This window comes from Schistocerca gregaria, chromosome 3, assembly GCF_023897955.1.
Source record: "Schistocerca gregaria isolate iqSchGreg1 chromosome 3, iqSchGreg1.2, whole genome shotgun sequence".
Taxonomy (NCBI): Eukaryota; Metazoa; Arthropoda; class Insecta; order Orthoptera; family Acrididae; genus Schistocerca; species Schistocerca gregaria.
This window is the reverse complement of record NC_064922.1, coordinates 832,768,765-832,790,318: the sequence shown is the minus strand read 5'-3', so window position 1 is coordinate 832,790,318 and position 21,554 is coordinate 832,768,765. Positions and strand designations below refer to the sequence as shown.

The 21,554-nt window shown below is 44.1% G+C and overlaps 1 protein-coding gene across 1 annotated transcript; it reads left to right on the top strand.

Annotated features, from left to right (window-relative positions):
• Window positions 1-841: 841 nt before the first annotated feature.
• LOC126355614 (WAS/WASL-interacting protein family member 3-like) lies at window positions 842-20,343 on the top strand. The gene is made up of 4 exons (XM_050005976.1): window positions 842-976; window positions 1,123-1,407; window positions 19,925-20,098; window positions 20,197-20,343. Exons 1-4 carry the CDS (start codon window positions 842-844, stop codon window positions 20,341-20,343), a joined length of 741 nt encoding a protein of 246 aa, XP_049861933.1.
• Window positions 20,344-21,554: the final 1,211 nt, after the last annotated feature.

Here is a 21,554-nt window from a genome sequence, read left to right as displayed (position 1 = left end):
TAGACCTTGTATTCTCCCACTTCCTCTTCTTTCTCACCCCTTACCCGAATGTCACTAACAGCTAAAACATCCCATCTTACTTGCAGCCTCTGCCAGCTCTACCTTCTTTCCAGAGTAGCCCCCATTGATATTAATAGCTCCCCATATCATTACCATTTGTTTGCCAAGTCGTATCTTAGGAGTGTCTGATTTTGTCAGTTACAGGTGGGACTCCGTCACCTCCAAAGGTCCGAGGCATTTTGCTCTGATTGTTGCCAGCATCATATGTAAAGTATCGGGGAAGCAGGTTGCTAGCCTTACTTGCCCCGAAAAGGGCTGGTAAATTTCCATTAATTCTGCAATTTATTTATTTTATTTTTCAGCATGAAAGAAATAATTGCACAAATTCTACACCAACATAACATTTTGTGCACAAGTTGGATACATCTGGAAGAGATGAACTTTCAGACACTTCATTTAAATAGGTATTCAGTAGCAACTGTACGCGAAATGTTTCAGTTCCTCCTCAAATCACTAACAAACATATTTTTGCAGCGCTAGTCAGTTTAGTACCCCCATCTCCCATTTATACAAAACCTCGGGAAAATATTTTCCTCAAATCACTAATTACATTATTTCCAAGCAATGACAACTTTTATTTGAAATTAGAGCACACGCTGGTCGATATGACCCTCCATTTGATTAGCACACAATTTTCGTTGGCTCTTGACATTCGGACAAAAGCCATTGTGAAACGCCTACGGAGTCACGTTTTCACTCTTTCCAAGCATTCGACTAAAATTTAAAAAATCGATTTTTTGGGAGGGTTGCACAATTTGGGCCGAAAAGGAAAGAAACCAAAATGTGGATGCATCATGAAAATGTTAAAATATATACAGTTCCTACCTGGCGTGCATTTAAGAGGAAGGTGGGAGCAAAAAGTACATTTCTTGCAAAGGGCGTGAAAATACCTTGCATCGGAACGAGACGTTTCCAGGTAACACGATGTTGTTCTGATTCATCGTTAAGTAGCTGTCAGGCACTGAGAGAAAGAATCGCTGGTGGCAACAGGCGCAACAGGAAAGAGGATTCGGATCGCAATCGGCCAGCAGAGTGGGAAGTTGAAGCGCATTCCTGCGGCAGAGCCACCCCGCCGCCGCGCTGGCCGGGGCAGAAGCCCGGTTGCCCACCGCCAACTCTGCCGCCCTTAATAATGGAGACGTTAAAGGGGAGAGCCCTTTCTGCCGGCCGAAAGGCGAGAACTCGCGCGCCCTGCCCCAGGGCCGGCACGCGTGTGCCGCGCCACGGGCGTGGGTGGCGGCTGGGGGCGGCTGGGGGCGGCGAGTGATAAAACCGGGATTAATGCGAGTGCTCGCCGCAGACGTGGCCCCGCGGCACGCCAACCCCTGGCCCTCCGGCGGCCGGGCGGTTTTAATTTTATTTAAAACGGCAATTAGCGGGCTTGTCCGACCAGCGCACACGAATTAAACGGTCTATGTGCCTCTCTCTCAGCCTCTGGCTCCGTTCCGCCTTCCCTACCATGTTCCCCAAACCAGCTCTTTCTTCTTGGGTACCCGAACCGTTTGTCCCCCACCCACAAGTACTTAGTGCCTGCAAAATGTCTTTACTTGTTTTCTTGTAACGTTTGTGACTTTTTGTGAGACGTAACTGAATGCTCCTCCAGTAAAACAACAAACGTATTTCAGCCAGTGCCACAGCTTCCAGTTTCACTCGTTCATATTTTCTGTATATTTCATATGATACAAAGATTACTGGACACAGTCTTTACTCTTCTTTAACTTTATTTACGAGGGTTTCCAATAAGTAATTGTTTTATTCATTGCTCGTTTAGAGACCTGTTTCTTTATATTTTATAACAGGTCATTCATTTTACAGCTTTTCGTGTAGATCTACATCTACATCTACATCCGTACTCCGCAAGCCACCTGACGGTGTGTGGCGGAGGGTACCCTGAGTACCTCTATCGGTTCTCCCTTCTATTCCAGTCTCGTATTGTACGTGGAAAGAAGGATTGTCGGTATGCTTCTGTGTGGGCTCTAATCTCTCTGATTTTATCCTCATGGTCTCTTCGCGAGATATACGTAGGAGGGAGCAATATACTGCTTGACTCTTCGGTGAAGGTATGTTCTCGGAACTTTAACAAAGGCCCGTACCGAGCTACTGAGCGTCTCTCCTGCAGAGTCTTCCACTGGAGTTTATCTATCATCTCCGTAACGCTTTCGCAATTACTAAATGATCCTGTAACGAAGCGCGCTGCTCTCCGTTGGATCTTCTCTATCTCTTCTATCAACCCTACCTGGTGCGGATCCCACACTGCTGAGCAGTATACAAGCATTGGGCGAACAAGCGTACTGTAACCTACTTCCTTTGTTGTCGGATTGCATTTCCTTAGGATTCTTCCAATGAATCTCAGTCTGGCATCTGCTTTACCGACGATCAACTTTATATGATCATTCCATTTTAAATCACTCCTAATGCGTACTCCCAGATAATTTATGGAATTAACTGCTTCCAGTTGCTGACCTGCTATTTTGTAGCTAAATGATAAGGGACCTATCTTTCTATGTATTCGCATCACATTACACTTCGCTACATTGAGATTCAATTGCCATTCCGTGCACCATGCGTCAATTCGCTGCAGATCCTCCTGCATTTCAGTACAATTTACCATTGTTGCAACCTCTCGATACACCACAGCATCATCTGCAAAAAGCCTCAGTGAACTTCCGATGTCATCCACCAGGTCATTTATGTATATTGTGAATAGCAACGGTCCTATGACACTCCCCTGCGGCACACCTGAAATCACTCTTACTTCGGAAGACTTCTCTCCATTGAGAATGATGTGCTGCGTTCTGTTATCTAGGAACTCCTCAATCCAATCACACAATTGATCTGATAGTCCGTATGCTCTTACTTTGTTCATTAAACGACTGTGGGGAACTGTGTCAAACGCCTTGCGGAAGTCAAGAAACACGGCATCTACCTGTGAACCCGTGTCTAAGGCCCTCTGAGTCTCGTGGACGAATAGCGCGAGCTGGGTTTCACACGATCGTCTTTTTCGAAACCCATGCTGATTCCTACAGAGTAGATTTCTAGTCTCCAGAAAAGACATTATACTCGAACATAATACGTGTTCCAAAATTCTACAACTGATCGACGTTAGAGATATAGGTCTATAGTTCTGCACATCTGTTCGACGTCCCTTCTTGAGAACGGGAATGACCTGTGCCCTTTTCCAATCCTTTGGAACGCTTCGCTCTTCTAGAGACCTACGGTACACCGCTGCAAGAAGGGGGGCAAAACATACTCCATATTACAAAGAGGAGCCATTGTTCTTAGCAATTACAATGGAGATAGTAATAATTTAAAAGTACACTAGAAACTGAAAGAAAAAAACCACCAAAATATTCAAATTTTAAGAAAATAGTTGGATGTAAGGTCCGCCAGTTTCGCAAAACATCGTTTATTCCAAGTTCCCAAACATATTTCAGCACCTTTGTGCCATCATCAGTGGATTTCTGTTTTATTTAATCTGTAACGTGAACATTTTTAATAAATGATTACAAAATTATGGACATATGTAGTTCAAAGGACGATTTGTTTCTTTTAGTTAATAACTTTACACTGGGTTTGCAAGGTTTTGCAGGACCACTTGCGTTTTATTTCTTACAGGTAGCTGTAGCTGGCAGACCTTACATCCAACAATTTAAAATGCAAACACGACAAACACAAGGAGCTGCAAATACAAATGATAAAAATTTAAGAAAATATATTGATAGCTGATAGAAAAGTCTTAGATAGAAAGAGAGAGAGAAATGTTACCGTATTTGATCCAGCATAGTCTGAAAACCTGTGGGAGCTACTTCAGGCTTTGCAGACCTGCTTCTCCACAGTTTCATTTACGGATTGATACTTCTAAACATTATTTAAATAACACTATAACTCTTATGTACCCTGTGGAAAGGGCACTGGTGCGTGTCTGTAAAGTAAGTTAATTCTTTGGTTCATTAGTTAACCCTCAGTTCCTATACCATGTTTGTTGAATTTCAACTACTATTTTGCTTATATACTAAGCGTTCAGTTACAAGTGTTACATCCCAACTGAGGTGTTATGACAGCGATAAGGATTTACCATGTTGTTCATACTTAATATAGAACAGGTTTACAGGGTTGATTGCCTTACACTATTTATTCTAATACACTCTCCTCCTCAGGGGACACCGCCTTAACGTAGCACTGTCCGTGCTGGCGAGGAGCTTTGCGTGCTCTGGATCCGGAGGGCTATGCCGGCGGTAGCGTAGCTACCAGCAGGGTCACCCATGCCGGACAGGCCAAAGGGGAGCAGCCAGACAAAGTGTGTCCCACAACGATCTGTCGCTCCCCTTTCCTATCACAAACCTGACCTCACCATTTCCTTTTCCTGTAATTCCCTAGTATATGTACAAAAGGGCAGAAAGACCTCTATAGGCGTGGAGAAGCCAATCTTTCTACGGGAGAAAACCCCGAATGAAAAATCCTGGTGCTCCAGGTTGGTGGTTGGCAACGGGCTACCAACCCGTCCTGGAAAAAATAATCACCGGTACTAGCACCACAGAAGAGCCTCGTACAGGACTGATCTCTGTAAAACGACCTCAGCAAGAACAAGGACTACGGAAGGAAATACAACTAGGAACCTGGAATGTCAGAAGCCTATACCAACCTGGGGCAGCAAAATGTGTAGTACGGGAGGCAGATAAGTATCAAATTGATCTATTGGTCCTGCAAGAAACAAGGTGGACAGAAACCGGAGCTACAGAAATGGAAAACTATGTCATATTCCATGGAGCCTCAGAAACAAACCACTCACTAGGAACTGGTTTTGCAGCGAAGTAATCACTCTGTACCACTCTCATAGATTTCAAACCAATCAACCCCAGAATCTCACTCCTAACCATAGACACGGGATAACACCAACTCACATATATAAATTGTCATCCCCCAACCGAAGAAAGCGATGACATCAAAAAAGATATTTTCTACGAGTAATTAGAAAAGGTTTTAGACAATGGACCAAGTGAACATTACAAAATTATCCTTGGAGATTTTAATGCGAAAATAGGGAAAGAAGCAGCCTTCATGGGGACCATCGGAAAGCACAGTTTACATGATGAGAGCAGTGATAACTGCACTAGGCTGCTTAGCTTTGCGACTGAAAAAGGCTACTTTATAAGTAGTACTGATTCCGACAGCAAGAGAATATATAAAAGAACCTGGGTGTCTCCAGATGGGAAAACAATGAACCAAATTGACCACCTATTTGTAGAGAAGAGAATAAAGAAGTGGATACAAAATGTTAGAACGGCAAGAGGTGCGGAATGTGGATCAGATCACTTCCTTGTCAGAGGAAGGATGAAAACAATATGGAGAGCCAGGAAGCTAACTGAAGATAATATAAAAAGAATTTTCAAGATAGCACTAACAAACTGTTTTGAGGCTTTAAATGAAGAGGGAGGAGATACTGTGGTAGATCGGAACTGGAAGGCGATTGCAGAGACCATTAAAGAAACAGCCCAAGAAGTAATCCCAAAGCGAACTAGGGGAAAAAGAGTGTGGTTCAATGAGGAGTGTGAGGGAGCTATCAGGGAGAGACAACGGCCCAAACTACTGTGGATAGAAAGCAATATGCAAGAAGAAGAAAAATCGAAGTTTTAAGAAACACGCCGGTAGACCCAAGCCACAATGAGGAAAGCAAAGAGAAAATATGTAAAAAGTATCAAGGAGGAAGCTGAACAAGACTTTCATGGAAATAGGTATAAAGAACTTTATAGAAAAGTGAAAAGTTTTAAAGGAGGGACATACCATCAACACAGATTCATAAAAGATGTCAATGGAAGAATGTTCACAGAAGATCAAAAAATTCGAAGAAGATGGATGGAATACTTCAGAGAATTACTAAACTCTGATGAACCAACTGAACTACTTGAGTTTGATGAACCAGTAACAGTAGACCCAGAATATCCTCCACCCACCATTGAAGAGATAAGGAACCAGATTAAAAACCTTAAGAATGGTAAAAGTCCAGGTGAGGACGGTATTCGTGCTGAACTTCTCAAGGCTGGAGACGAAATCCTCTGTTTCAAAGTCCACAAGCTAATCGAGCAAATTTGGGTAAAACATGAAGTACCAGAGGAATGGAAGGTAGCTGTGATATGCCCCACATATAAAAAGAAAGACAAATCCGTATGTGACAACTACAGGGGCATAGCGCTACTTAACACCTGTTATAAGATCTTCTCCAACTGCCTATTAGAACGAATAAAACCTCTAGCAACAGACATAACTGGAGAATACCAAGGAGGTTTCCAGGCAGGGCGAACAACCACGGACCAGATTTTGGTCCTAAAACAGGTCTGTGAAAAAATGTACGAATACGGACGAGAGATACATCTCCTGTTGGTAGACTTCAAGAAGGCTTACGACAGTATACATAGACCTAGCTTGATTAGAACTATGACAGAGTTTGGTATACCAAAGAAGTTGGTCAAACTGGTAGAGGTATGCCTAAATGACACAAAAATTAAGGTTAAGGTAGGCAATCAAATGACAGAAAGCTTCCAAGTTGTAACAGAATTACGCCAAGGAGATGGGCTATCACCTGTCCTCTTCAACCTGGCACTTGAGAAGGTAATACGGGATTTCAGCAAAGAAAACATCAAGGGCATTCAAATTGGTAATGAAAACGTTACATATCTGGCCTAGGCAGACGACATTGCACTATTAGCATGCACACAAGAAGATCTAAAGAGAAGTATCCAGACCTTGGAGTTATTGGCAGCTAGGATCGGTCTACAAATTAGTTCTGAAAAGACAGAGTATATGACCATAGGAAGAAAGATCCAGAACTCTCAAGGTTTAATTGTGAACAACACCAGGTATAAACATGTGAAAGAGTTCAAATACCTTGGATCATTTTTTACAGAAGTAACATCAACTGAAGCAGAGATAAAAGCACGACTGCAGGCGGGAAACAGATACTATCACTCTCTAGACCCTATATTAAAATGTAGAAGTGTCTCTCAACAACTAAAGCTACGGTTGTATAAGGCATTAATAATGCCAGTAGTACTTTATAGTTCTCAAACCTGCAGCACTCGAAAACAAGACCTTAAGCGACTGCTAACATATGAAAGTCCTCAGGAAAATATTTGGACCAGTCAGAGATCAGACTACTGGAGAATGTAGAAGACGCCATAACATTGAATTAGAAGAGCTGTACAAGGAGCCTAACATTTGGGAGTGATGAGAAGCAAAAGACTGCAATGGGCTGGACATGTTGTTAGAATGGAGGCAACAAGTTGGCCCAAAATCACAATGGACTGGATCCCGTCAGGCAGCAGACCAGTGGGAAGACCTAGAAAGAGGTGGATCGATGGAGTGAGACAAGACCGGTTGCATCTGGGAGTCACGGAAAACTGGAGACAGATAGCAGAAGACAGAGACGGATGGAGAGCTGTAACTGTGGTGGCGCGCAGTCCTCTGGGCCTGATCGCATGAACTGAATTGAATTGAATACACTCTAATTATTCTAAGTGTGGTGTAAGACCCTCTGCGGTATGTATTGGTGAAAGCATTCGCTGTTTGAGTGAGTGTGTCTTTCGGTACTCCTCTCTGTGTTGCTGTACGAATTGGAACTGCTATCTTAGTTGCTCCGTGCGTGTTGCAGAGTTCTGTTATACGCCCGTGCCTGCCTGTATTCGTCATATAGAGTCCTTGAGACGTCATCAGCTATTTTATTTATTATCGCCCACTCGTCTCTGTCTCTTATTGACCGTATCATGTCACTGCCGTACTGCGCTAGTGTCTTGTGTGCTGTTCTGTATCGGTTACAGTGAAAAAGGTACATGTTCTGGGGATCCATGATCCCCACATGTACGACTGTCACTCAGGCTCCGGAATGTTCGGTGAAATGAGCATGGTAAGGGTCGTTAGGTGTCTCAGAGTGAACCACACGCCAGCTGGGATTGATGTGGCGGAGTAACAGACGTTCCCTGATGTCTGGGAAGAAATGATATACTTTACAACCACTACCGCTTGCCTCACATTCCTTTTGCCAAGTATCCATCCGCGAGTTGGCGCTTCTCAATGATGTCCTGTCCGGTAGTATCTTTTACCTGACCCTGTCTCCCCCTCCTCAGCCAGTACACTGCAGCACGGAACCGAATAGTAATATCAATACGGGAAGATCCAAGCGCCATCCAGAGTGATCCCACTGACGTGGTGTTGAAAGTTTCTCAAATCTTTACCCGGGCGCTTTTCTGCCCTCGCCGCAAGACATTTAAATTCATCACCAGACACACTCGGTGGGCCCATGCACTGGCTTAAAAACACACCATACACTCAAAGAGCGCACAATGGCAAGTTCTCAGTTTGTGTAATAGTGCCCTAGAGTGTGTTATGTTGAGTCTGGCCAGCTTGTGTATGATCTTGGGAGCCCTGTCAGTCGTTTATCTGATGTGTTCGTTAGACAGTCGTTCGTCGAGTTGCATACCAAAGTATCGTGGTTTCTGTTGTTTGCGTAAGCTAATATCGTATAGTTTTGTGGTTCGATTACTTGTAGTGTCCTTTTGAGTAGTATATAAAGCGTTTTGTGTAGAGCCATCTGAATTTTATTATGTTTGCACCACTGGCGGAGCTTGTGAGTAGCTACGTTGATCGGTGTTCGAGTTGCACTCTTGAGTCAACGGGGACCCCCATCTGGAGCTCATCTGCGTACGCTGTCACCCCGTTCACACGGTGATTCTCATCCAGGTGATATAATGCAACACGCTTCTTTCTGCCAATTTCGGCAGAAGAACGGTAGAATTTCTTGTGTGACATCGTAATCCTGCTTCAAGCACTATAGTTTCATGAGGTTCTGATAGGTGGCGGCACCTGACGTAGCATTCAAAATGGTTTCTGTAACGGATATGCGCTCCAGCAAAAGAGCAGTCATTGAACTTCTTTTGTAGTAAAATCAGAGTATCACAGATATTCGTACGCACTTGTAGAATGTCTACGGACACCTGACAGTGAACAAAAGCATGTTGAGGCATTGAGTGCTGCCAACGTCACAACAATGTATCGCAAGCCTGTCCATCTCCTGAGCGCAGCCGGCCGCACACCGCTGTGAGTCCTCTGATGTTTATTTTGTTCTTTTGGTTTAGTTTATCGGCGTACTCGTACAACTGTCTCAACAGTGGAATTTTATTTCTAACAATACAAACGTAAGGGGAACCTGAAACGTAACCCCAGAGCGGAGAAATTTTACGACCTCATCAGGAATCGAACCAGTGCCCCTGCGGTTAGCAATCTACCGTTGTGACCGAGCAGCTACCGATATGGCTTTCTTCTACGATGTTGGAACGTGTGGCACTCTCATTCGAGGTAATTAACTGATCACAATTAAACACCTCGCCTCACTGCTGGATGTCTGTTGGTAGTGTGACGCACTCGCCCACCGGTTGAGGTACTCAAAGGTGCCTTCCCGCTGGATTCTTCACCACCCAAGAAGATCATAAACAGCAATTAAGTACCATCCGTGCGGAGTAACTTGCGCGTTGCGAAATTTAATCGTGACTATCCTCTGTCACTGCTACGGTCGCAGGTTCGAATCCTGCCTCGGGCATGGATGTGTGTGATGTCCTTAGGTTAGTTAGGTTTAAGTAGTTCTAAGTTCTAGGGGACAAATGACCACAGTAGTTGAGTCCCATAGTGCTCAGAGCCATTTGAACCATTTTATCCTCTGTCGAACATCGTCAGAGGCGATGAAGCATGGGTTCATCATTTCTAACTGGAAACAGAGAGTCCATAGAATGGCATCATACTACCCCTCCTCCGAAGAAAAAGTTAAAAACCGCACTCTTAGGCAGTAAAGTCATAGTGACGGTCTTGTGGGACTATTCTGTTTGATGTGCTCCCTCATAGCGCAACGATCAACTCTGAAGTGTATTGCACTACCATCAGCAAATTGAAGAAACGACTTCAGCGTGCTCGTCGCCACCAAAATTCAAACGTACTTCTCCTTCTCCGTGACAACACATAGTCTCAGTCTGCGCATACGAGAGGAGCTCACAAAACTTCATTGGACTGTTGTTCCTCATCCAAACTACAGCTCAAGTCCCCCACCTTCCGACTTCCGTCTGTTTGACCCAGTGAAATATGCACTCCTTGGGAAGCAATACGGGATCATGTGGAGACTATTGATGCAGCAACACGTTGTTTCCGTTGTCAGTAGAGTGGTATCATGTGGGCGTACAAGTGCTCCCGGTAAGGTGACGTAAGACTGTCACACTGACCGGAGATTTTGTTGAACAACAGGGCTTTATAGCCAGAGGTAGGGGAAATAACATGGTGTATTGAAATCTAGAATGAAACCTAATTGCTTTCAAAATAAATTGTATTTCGTTATTTATTGAACTCCCTTTGTATCTATGATTTTATGTACACATTTTTTACAGCCTCAGGTCACAAAACTGGTATCACTACTAGTTTTGAATTATTACCAAGTTATCACCTTATGATTTTCGACATCAGCAGAATCATCGGACACTTCAGACACTCCCGTGCAGTCTATGACTGAAGTGGACTATCTGATCAAAAGTACACGTCTCTGTAGTTCGAAATTGACCACAAAATCTCACGACCGTCAGACAAGCCAGTACAAAAGGAAGAATGGTGCATTCTGTAGTCGGTAGAGGATTCGCAGCAGCCTAATTGGTCGATGAGAAGAGGTCTGCTACCTCGTACTTGGATTGGTCATTGACTATCGCCTGGATAACTTTTCAGTTTCCGCTGAATAGGTAAGGAATTCACTACACTCAGCTGGCGGCTACACGGGTAGCGGAGGCTCTGTGGCGTGGACTGGGCGGTTTTCTAGGTTAGAAGGCCTCGGGAAAGTACGGAGTGGGATGCAATCTCAAAGGGTGCATGGCAAATACAGGACGTACTTGGATCAAGGAACAGTCAGAATTGTAGTCTTAAATTGTTGTAGTTGTGCTGGGAAAGTCCCTGAGCTTCAAGTGCACAGAAGCTGAAATCATATAGGTACAGAAAGTTGGCTAACGTCTGAAATAAGTTCTACAGAAATTTTTACGAAGTGTCAGACGGTGTTCAGGAAAGACGGATTAGGCTGAATTGGTGGTGGAGTGTTTGTGTCTGTCAGTAGTGGTTTTTCTTGTAGTGAAGCAGATGTAGGTACTCGGTGCGAATTGGTATGGGTGGAGGTTATACTTAACAGCCGAAGTAAGATAATAATTGGCTCCTTCTACCGACCCCCAGACTCCGATGATATAGTTGCTGAACAGTTGAGAGAAAATTTGAGTCTCGTAACAAATCAGTACCCCACTCATACAGTTGCAGTTGGTGGGGACTTCAACCTTCCCTCGATATGTTGGCAAAACTAATTGTTCAAAACCGGTGGTAGGCAGAAAACATCTTCCGAGATGGTCCTAAATGCTTTCTCCGTAAATTATTTCTAGCAGTTAGTCCACGAACCCACGCGAATTGTAAATGGTTGCGAAAACACACTTGACCTCTTAGCAACAACAATCCAGAGCTAATAGAGAGCATCATGACTGATTGAGGGATTAGTGATCACAAGGTCGTTGTAGCTAGGCTCAATACCGTTTCTTCCAAATCAACCAGAAACAAACGCAAAGTAATTTTATTTAAAAAAGCGGATAAAGTGTCACTAGAAGCCATCCTAAGAGACAATCTCCATTCCTTCCAAACTGACCATGCAAATGTAGACGAGATATTGCTCAAGTTCAAAGATATAGCAGCAACAGCAATTGAGAGATTCATACCTCATAAATTGGTAAGAGATGGAACTGATCCTCCATGGTACACAAAACTGGTCCGACCGCTGTTACAGAGGCAATGGAAAAAGCATGCGAAGTTCAGAAGCACGCGAAATCCCGAAGGTTGGCTAAAATTTACAGACGCGCGAAATTTGGCACGGACTTCAATACGAGATGCCTTTAATAGGTTCCACAACGAAACATTGTCTCGAAATTTGGTAGAAAATCAGAAGAAATTCTGGTCGTATGTAAAGTACACAAGGGGCAAGACGCAGTCAACACCTTCGCTGCGCAGTGCCGATGGTACTGTTACCGACGACTGTGCCGCTAAAGCGGAGTTATTGAAAGCAGTTTACCGAAATTCCTTCACCAGGGAAGACGAATGGAATATTCAAGAATCTGAAACACGAACAGTTACTAGAATGAGTTTCTTAGAAGAAAATACCTTAGGGGTTGCGAAGCAACTCAAATCGCTTGATATGGGCAAGTCTTCAGGTCCAGAATGTATACCGATTGGGTTTCTTTCAGATTACGCTGATACAATAGCTCCCTACTTAGCAATCATATACAACCGCTCGCTCACCGATAGATCTGCACCTACAGATTGGAAAATTGCGCAGGTCGCACCAGTGTTTAAGAAGGCTAGTAGGAGTAATCCATCGAACTACAGGCCTATATCATTGACGTCGGTTTGCAGTAGGGTTTTGGAGCATATACTGTATTCACACATTATGAATCACCCCGAACGGAACGATCTATTGATACGTAATCAGCATGGTTTCAGGAAACATCGTTCGTGTGCAACGCAGCTATCTCTTTATTCGTACGAAGTAATGGCCGCTATCGACAGGAGATCTCAAGTTGTTTCCGTATTTCTAGATTTCCGGAAAACTTTTGACACCGTTCCTCACAAGCGACTTGTAATCAAGCTGCGGGCCTATGGGGTATCGTCTCAGTTGTGTGACTGGATACGTGATTTCCTGTCAGGAAGGTCGCAGTTCGTAGTAATAGACGGCAAATCATCGATTAAAACTGAAGTGATATCGGGTGTTCCCCAGGGAAGCGACCTGGGACCTCTGCTGTTCCTGATCTATATAAATGACCTGGGTGACAATCTGAGCAGTTCTCTTAGGTTGTTCGCAGATGATGCTGTAACTTACAGACTAGTAAGGTCATCCGAAGACCAGTATCAGTTGCAAAGCGATTTAGAAAAGATTGCTGTATGGTGTGGCAGGTGGCAGTTGACGCTAAATAACGAAAAGTGTGAGGCGATCCGAGTTCCAAAAGAAATGCGTTGTGATTCGATTACTCGATAAATAGTACAATTCTCATGGCTGTCAATTCAACTGAGTACCTGGGTGTTAAAATTGCGAACAACTTCAGTTGGAAAGACCACGTAGATAATATTGTAGGGAAGGCTAGCCAAAGGTTGCGTTTCATTGGCAGGACACTTAGAAGATGCAACAAGTCCACTAAAGAGACAGCTTACACTACACTCGTTCGTCTTCTGTTAGAATATTGCTGCTTGGTGTGAGATCCTTACCAGGTGGGACTGACGGAGGACATCGAAAGAGTGCAAAAAAAGGGCAGCTCGTTTTGTATTATCACGTAATATGGGAGAGAGAGTGGCAGATATGATACCCGAGTTGGGATGAAAGTCACTAAAGCGAAGACGATTTTCGTCGCGGCTAGATCTATTTACGAAATTGCAGTAACGAACTTTCTCTTCCGAATGCGAAAATATTTTTTTGAGCCCAACCTACATCTACATCTACATCCATACTCCGCAAGCCAGCTGACGGTGTGTGGCGGAGGGTACCCTGAGTACCTCTATCGGTTCTCCCTTCTATTCCAGTCTCGTATTGTACGTGGAAAGAAGGATTGCCGGTATGCTTCTGTGTGGGCTCTAATCTCTCTGATTTTATCTTCATGGTCTCTTCGCGAGATATACGTAGGAGGGAGCAATATACTGCTTGACTCTTCGGTGAAGGTATGTTCTCGGAGCTTTAACAAAAGCCCGTACCGAGCTACTGAGCGTCTCTCCTGCAGAGTCTTCCACTGGAGTTTATCTATCATATCCGTAACGCTTTCGCGATTACTAAATGATCCTCTAACGAAGCGCGCTGCTCTCCGTTGGATCTTCTCTATCTCTTCTATCAACCCTATCTGGTGCGGATCCCACATTGCTGAGCAGTATTCAAGCAGTGGGCGAACAAGCGTACTGTAACCTACTTCCTTTGTTGTCGGATTGCATTTCCTTAGGATTCTTCCAATGAATCTCAGTCTGGCTTCTGCTTTACCGATGATCAACTTTATATGATCATTCCATTTTAAATCACTCCTAATGCGTACTCCCAGATAATTTATGGAATTAACTGCTTCCAGTTGCTGACCTGCTATTTTGTAGCTAAGTGATAAGGGACCTATCTTTCTATGTATGCGCATCACATTACACTTGTCTACATTGAGATTCAATTGCCATTCCGTGCACCATGCGTCAATTCGCTGCAGATCCTCCTGCATTTCAGTACAATTTTCCATTGTTGCAACCTCTCGATACACCACAGCATCATCTGCAAGAAGCCTCAGTGAACTTCCGAAGTCATCCACCAGGTAGAAATGGTCATTAAAATAAAATAAGAGAATCAGAGCTCGAACAGAAAGGCTTAGGTGTTCGTTTCTCCCCCGCGCTGTCCGGGAGTGGAATGGTAGAGAGATAGTATGATTGTGGTTCGATTAAACCTTTGCCAAGCGCTTAAATGTGAATTGCAGAGTAATCATGTAGATGTAGATGTAGATGTACTGATGAGTAGGGATCGTCGGACAATAAAGAGGGTGGCTGTAAAAAAATCGCGTCAGTTCAGCAGAAGAAATCACTCGTGAGCTCCAAAGAGGTGCCTGAAGTTCAGCTGGCACAATAACTGTGTGAATGGGGTTTAAAAGAGCGGGGTACCATACTAGTGCAGCTCCACAGAAGCCAGACATTTTTCTCTTGTAAAACTGAACAGGAATTTGCCAACGACATATTTACATAGTTTTAAGGCAGGACTATTTCTACTGGTTTGATGATGTCCTCTGACTTTCCTTACACCAAAACACCTTTCCTCATTCTGGTTTTGGTATGGTACTTCTCATTCTAAAGCCAACATTTCCTAGAATATGGTTTGTAAATTCTAGTCCTGGTCTGCTCTTACACTTTTTTTCAATTAAATGTTCGTTCCAGTCCCAAGTTAGCTATTCCAAGAGGCAATAGCAGATGCCCCCTAACTGTTCCTTCCTCCTGTGAGTGTCTTCCTTACATTCTTTTCATCGTTTCTTCATTTTATTACTTTTTGATTTTGTACCTTGTCTGTATACTTAATTTTAAAATTCTTCGGAAGCACAAGACGTGAAATGTTTCCAGTTTTTTTATTTTGTGAATTTCCAGTGGTTCACCACTCACTCACATACAGTTTTATGTTCCAGACGTAGGCTTTCAAGAACGTCTGCCTGATTTGCTTAGCAACAACTCATTTTATTTGAGACTTCTTATTGAGAAAGGCTTCTTCACCACAGTTAATCTGCATCTCAGATCCTCCTTGCTGCTTCGATCCAATGAAACCTTAGGACCAGTTTTTCACTACCTCAACCAGTGTGTCGAACTCGGCTTTGATACGCAAATCGTCAATGCCGTCCTACTACTATTTATCTACTGTGTCTTTACTTCTGTCGCCAGTATTCTGCCCATTCATTTCAGGTAATCTCCTTAGTACTACTTATCCCTGACCGCAGTGTCACCGTCATCTGCGAACTTTGTCAGCTGTGTACGTTCCATTTGCATTTTTCTTGGTCTTCAGATTTATTCGATCTCTTGCTTCGTTGTTTCTTCCACGTACAAGTTAAGGAGAAACAGCATTTCCTAAGGTCCACAAATGCAGCAAAAGTATCCTGATTTTTCCTTACCCTGTCGTCCATTGTTAAGTGCAATAACTTGTTATCCATACATGTTATATATATATATATATATATATATATATATATATATATATATATATATATATATATATATATATATATATATATATGCATGTATGTTTCACATCTCCCACTGAACCAGATCCAGTCCAACTTCATACAGTCTTAGTATATGGGAAGAAGTACTTGGTCAGTTGAGATAGGAACAACCTGCGTACCACAGGGGTGAGTGTGGGAATGAGGGGGAATGACAGGAGCGTAGCACACAAACGTATGCAACAGTTTAAATCGAATTTCTTACTCACATGTTTCATTATTTGTATGAAAATACTGGGGAGTTAATATACCTGTACGCCCACTGCTGGTGAAATATCAGCATGTACGAGGGTTGTCCAGAAAGTAAGTTCCGGTCGGTGGCGATATGGAAACAACAGCGAAAACCAGAAACGTTTTATTTGCAAGAGCAACGTACACCTTCCACCTACTTCTCTACATAATCGCCGCTCCAACTTGGAGGTTTGTCGTAGTGTTGTATAAACTTTCCAAAATCCTCTGCATAGAAAGCAGCCGTCCGTGCTTCGACCAGTTACCTGCACTGGTCTGCAGCTTGTTGTCTGTGGAAAAATCATGTCTTCATAGCCAGCAGTTCTTGTGAGCACAGATGACATTGAGAGGAAGCCCATTACGGACCGTATTGTATGTGATCAAACACTTCTCATCGGAAACGCTGTAGGAGCGTCTTCATTGTCCCTGCAGTGTGCGGCCGAGAACTGGCATGAAGAAAGAACTACTCGACAGTTGTGTTATGTGGGCTGCATGACACGGGCGAAATCTCTAACCAGGCCTCATACTTGGCGCGAGACGCTATTCCCTACGCATCTTAACGTGCTCACTGTTCACTCAGAGCTGAAAAGAGGGACGCGACACGATCGACGGGCGTACTAGAGACGTTGCTCAACACATCTGTGCAAAGCTTTACCGGATTTTCGCAATGGTTTCTATTTAGCGACCGATCGGAACTTTTTTCTGGACAACCCTCGTATGGACAACTCCTGTAGCAAAATTTCTACTGAACTCGGCACACGTATTACTCGAGATCTGCAAACTACTCCTTTTACACTAAGGCTCACCACGACCCCCTATGGCTGAGCGTGGGGGTTGAGAAAAGGTAACATAAAGGCAAATCTCGGGAGTCCAGACAGCAATATCAACCAAATTATGTATATGGGGTATATGTTCCCTTTGCAGATCCAAAAAATGCTTCTCTTACACCAAAAACTAGGGAAACTGTACAACGAAAATGAGCTCTAAAACACATTTCTTAAGAGCTATGATGAATTTCTCATCTTTACTGCCGTTAAACATATTTCTTCACCTGAACGAGTACTCGTGGCTCTGCAGATAATCATTTTAGAGCGTATGTTTACTGGACTTTTTTTCTTATTCTCGTCCATACTACCTCTTCACAAAATACGAACAACAAAGAACATGCTGTAGACGATAAGTTTTTTAAAGTTGAGAAGATAAACAAGTGGCCATAGCTCTCAAGGATGCATTTAGAGCCGATGTTTACTGGGCTTCTTTGTTTTTGTGTGAAGAGCCTTTTCACAGAGTCTGTAAAGGAAATTTAGTTACACCCTGCGTAAATGACTGATCATTAGTTTAAAATACAGTGGGAGGGAGATACCTCTACCACCACTAACGACGGGAATGGAGTTAAGAGTGGATAACATGTAGTAATCTTCTAAGAAGACCTGTTGACACTTCTTTTCTGTATTTAGTTGACAAGAAATACCATACAAGAATCGGATGGAAGTGTAGGAGGAAATTCGCTAAAGGTACTGTTGATTTAAATATACCTGCAGTGCATACATGCGTGAAATACGTTAAATGTCATTGTATATACACTCCTGGAAATTGAAATAAGAACACCGTGAATTCATTGTCCCAGGAAGGGGAAACTTTATTGACACATTCCTGGGGTTAGATACATCACATGATCACACTGACAGAACCACAGGCACATAGACACAGGAAACAGAGCAAGCGCAATGTCGGCACTATAGTACAGTGTATATCCAGCTTTCGCAGCAATGCAGGCTGCTATTCTCCCATGGAGACGATCGTAGAGATGCTGGATGTAGTCCTGTGGAACGGCTTGCCATGCCGTTTCCACCTGGCGCCTCAGTTGGAGCAGCGTTCGTGCTGGACGTGCAGACCGCGTGAGACGACGCTTCATCCAGTCCCAAACATGCTCAATGACAGATCCGGAGATCTTGCTGGCCAGGGTAGTTGACTTACACCTTCAAGAGAACGTTGGGTGGCACGGGATACATGTGGACGTGCATTGTCCTGTTGGAACAGCAAGTTCCCTTGCCGGTCTAGGAATGGTAGAACGATGGGTTCGATGACGGTTTGGATGTACCATGCACTATTCAGTGTCCCCTCGACGATCACCAGAGGTGTACGGCCAGTGTAGGAGATCGCTCCCCACACCATGATGCCGGGAGTTGGCCCTGTGTGCCTCGTTCGCATGCAGTCCTGATTGTGGCGCTCACCTGCACGGCGCCAAACACGCATACGACCATCATTGGCACCAAGGCAGAAGCGACTCTCATCGCTGAAGACGACACGTCTCCATTCGTCCCTCCATTCACGCCTGTCGCGACACCACTGGAGGCGGGCTGCACGATGTTGGGTCGTGAGCGGAAGACGGCCTAACGGTGTGCGGGACCGTAGCCCAGCTTCATGGAGACGGTTGCGAATGGTCCTCGCCTATACCTCAGGACCAACAGTGTCCCTAATTTGCTGGGAAGTGGCGGTGCGGTCCCCTACGGCACTGCGTAGGATCCTACGGTCTTGGCGTGCATCCGTGCGTCGCTGCGGTCCGGTTCCAGGTCGACGGGCACGTGCACCTTTCGCCGACCACTGGCGACAACATCGATGTACTGTGGAGACCTCACGCCCCACGTGTTGAGCAATTCGGCGGTACGTCCACCCGGCCTCCCGCAAACCCACTATACGCCCTCGCTCAAAGTCCGTCAACTGCACATACGGTTCACGTCCACGCTGTCGCGGCATGCTACCAGTGTTAAAGACTGCGATGGAGCTCCGTATGCCACGGCAAACTGGCTGACACTGACGGCGGCGGTGCACAAATGCTGCGCAGCTAGCGGCATTCGACGGCAAACACCGCGGTTCCTGGTGTGTCCGCTGTGCCGTGCGTGTGATCATTGCTTGTACAACCCTCTCGCAGTGTCCGGAGCAAGTATGGTGGGTCTGACACACCGGTGTCAATGTGTTCTTTTTTCCATTTCCAGGAGTGTATTTGTGCTTCCATGTTTGTACTTTTTGGTCTCTTAGAGTGTGATTCTGAAAGGTACTCTGGATGAGTAGAGGTACGCTACAGTAATAGTTTTCAGAGGTGATCTAAAGAAAGGTGAAAATTACCATTATTAAGGGCTGAGAATTTACAATAGATTTTAACACAAGTATAACTTGACTAAAAGCACTAACGTGATAATGTTACATATTCTGTCCATTAGTTTCAGACGAGAGACCATCATCTGGCAGATATACTATGGTAGACAGCAATTACTTACAAACACGATTCTCTGACTCACCTGTGTAATTGTTCAGAAATTTACAAACGAGCATTTGTATTCTGCGTTCGACTCCCTATTGTTCCTTAGTATGTCTGACGTCTAGGTGCGTTTGCAAAAGTACTGCCTGACTGTTATAATGCCATATTAGGCCAAAAGTAGAACTAAAAGAATATATCTCCTGCAGCGCAACAATTTTGGTAATTTCAAAATATCATTTTTCAAACACATTAAACCTGTGGAGACGAAGAGACAGAATTCTAATTCACCAGTTTGCTGTGAACGAACCTCGTAGATGAACGAGAATTCCTCTCTATAGTAGTCCCCTATCTTTTCGGGATGGGAGAACACTTCACGGCCCAACGCCCAAAAGTTTTCAAGCAAACGCTGCAAGATACCGCCTGCCAGTTGACAGTTTGTGTTAGAAGACCCCCGTGCCGGCTAATTGGCGCGATATAGTCACAGCAGATCGTAAAGACAGCTCCCCATTCCAGCCGTGGTGAGAAGTAGAGCCAGGGAGGCGTATAAACTGCAAGTTGCCGGCGGCAGCCCCGGGGGCGCAGCTGCACGCCGCCGCCGCCACCGCCGCCGCCGCCGCCTCCGCCACCCCCGCTTCTTACGCCGTTTAATGGCCCTAGTTGGCCGGGGGCGGCGCCGCTGCCGCCTCCAGCATTGTTCGCGGGCGCCGCAACGCCCCCGCGGCCCACAAAGGGCGGCCGACAGGTGAGTGTCAATAACGTCTTTGTTGTGCGGAGGCGGCGACACCGACGCACACCGACACCGACGCCGCTTCCCCTGAATTTATTGGCCACTATTTACAGGACGGCGCCGCCCGGGAGGACCGCGCGCCGCATTCAGCGGGGCGGCGCCGCTGCAGTTATAAACGACGACTTCGTGCCGCACCCACTACCGCCTGCGATGGCCGGTGCACGGCGTTTGCCAGGAAGCAACTCCTCCTTCCGTCGTAGTTATCGTTTCATAAATTACCACCACGTAGTTATTGTAGGTACGGCAGGCTTTCCACTACGGACTGAGGATTACTACCGACGCCCAGGACCTCTGGCTTCCTTGAATGGGACGTTCTGAAGATTTCTAAGTTTAGCACAATCGCTGAAAAAGAAAATATTAAAAAGGAAATCTATTTATAACTTCCGGAATACTTACAGCAGGCACAGAAACTATGTAGACAAAAAATCTGCAGTACGTTAGAAGTTGGCACAGAGTAAAATCTTAGGCAGGGATTAAGGAAACATTGATACAAACAAAGTCAAAACTAGAATTATTTTGATACCATTTGAGATCAAAACTGGTGTAATGCAAGGTGATCGCTTTTCGCCAATGCTCTTCAAATGCGTTTCAGAAAAAGTAATGAGGTAATGGAACCTTATACATCAAGAGAAAGATATCCACCAAGTCACACTGGAATACAAAAATTAATTATTTTATTGATGGCCATAATTTTCAGTAACTGTCGTATATATTTTTCACAATAAAATTCAGACGTCAGTTGCAATTATATTTTTTTACCCTTTACCGGTTTCGAAAATTTAATTTGTCATCTTCAGAAGCCTATAAAATTAGGGATATTATTGATCATTAGACCTTGGTTATATATTTATGTTAAGTATAAGAAATACTTTGCATAGTATTACTTATTAATGGTTCAGGAGATATGATTATTTTCTTCATAGAGGCATGATGCCAAGATACGAGTCTGTCCAGAAATGTATATTATTCCGGTAAATACAGACTGACAATATACAATAACTGAATCCCATCTATATATAGGTGTGTAGCTGTTGTGCTACCTGCATGAAAAAAATATAAAAGCACACAAAATATATCAAAGGTACACAAAGAAGCTGTAGATAACACATTTGGACAAAACGTGGCACATAGTTTTAATATTAATAAGGAAAGGGCTAATTTTACATTGTGTAAGAGACGATATCCAATTAAATTTTAATGAAAATACGGAGGAGAAGGAATGTGTATCTCTACTTTGCGATGTTCTGGAAATGTTTTATACGAATTCTCGCCGTCTTTATTCAGGAAATTCTTAACATGGAAATTCTGCATATTGCTAAAAAGGCTACAAAATTAACGTTTTAGAAGAATTAGAAAAATGTAAACATTCCCCCCCAAATTCAAAACATTTGTTGATTGATCAAATTGGGTT

Excerpts from the sequence above, each read along its gene's own strand:
- LOC126355614 (XM_050005976.1), top strand. The coding sequence starts at position 842 with ATGTGGATGCATCATGAAAATGTTAAAATATATACAGTTCCTACCTGG. Across the intron at positions 1,408-19,924 it reads GGCCCTCCGGCGGCCGGGCG|CCCCGGGGGCGCAGCTGCAC; the intron begins GTTTTAATTTTA and ends TGCCGGCGGCAG. Across the intron at positions 20,099-20,196 it reads CCACAAAGGGCGGCCGACAG|GACGGCGCCGCCCGGGAGGA; the intron begins GTGAGTGTCAAT and ends CACTATTTACAG.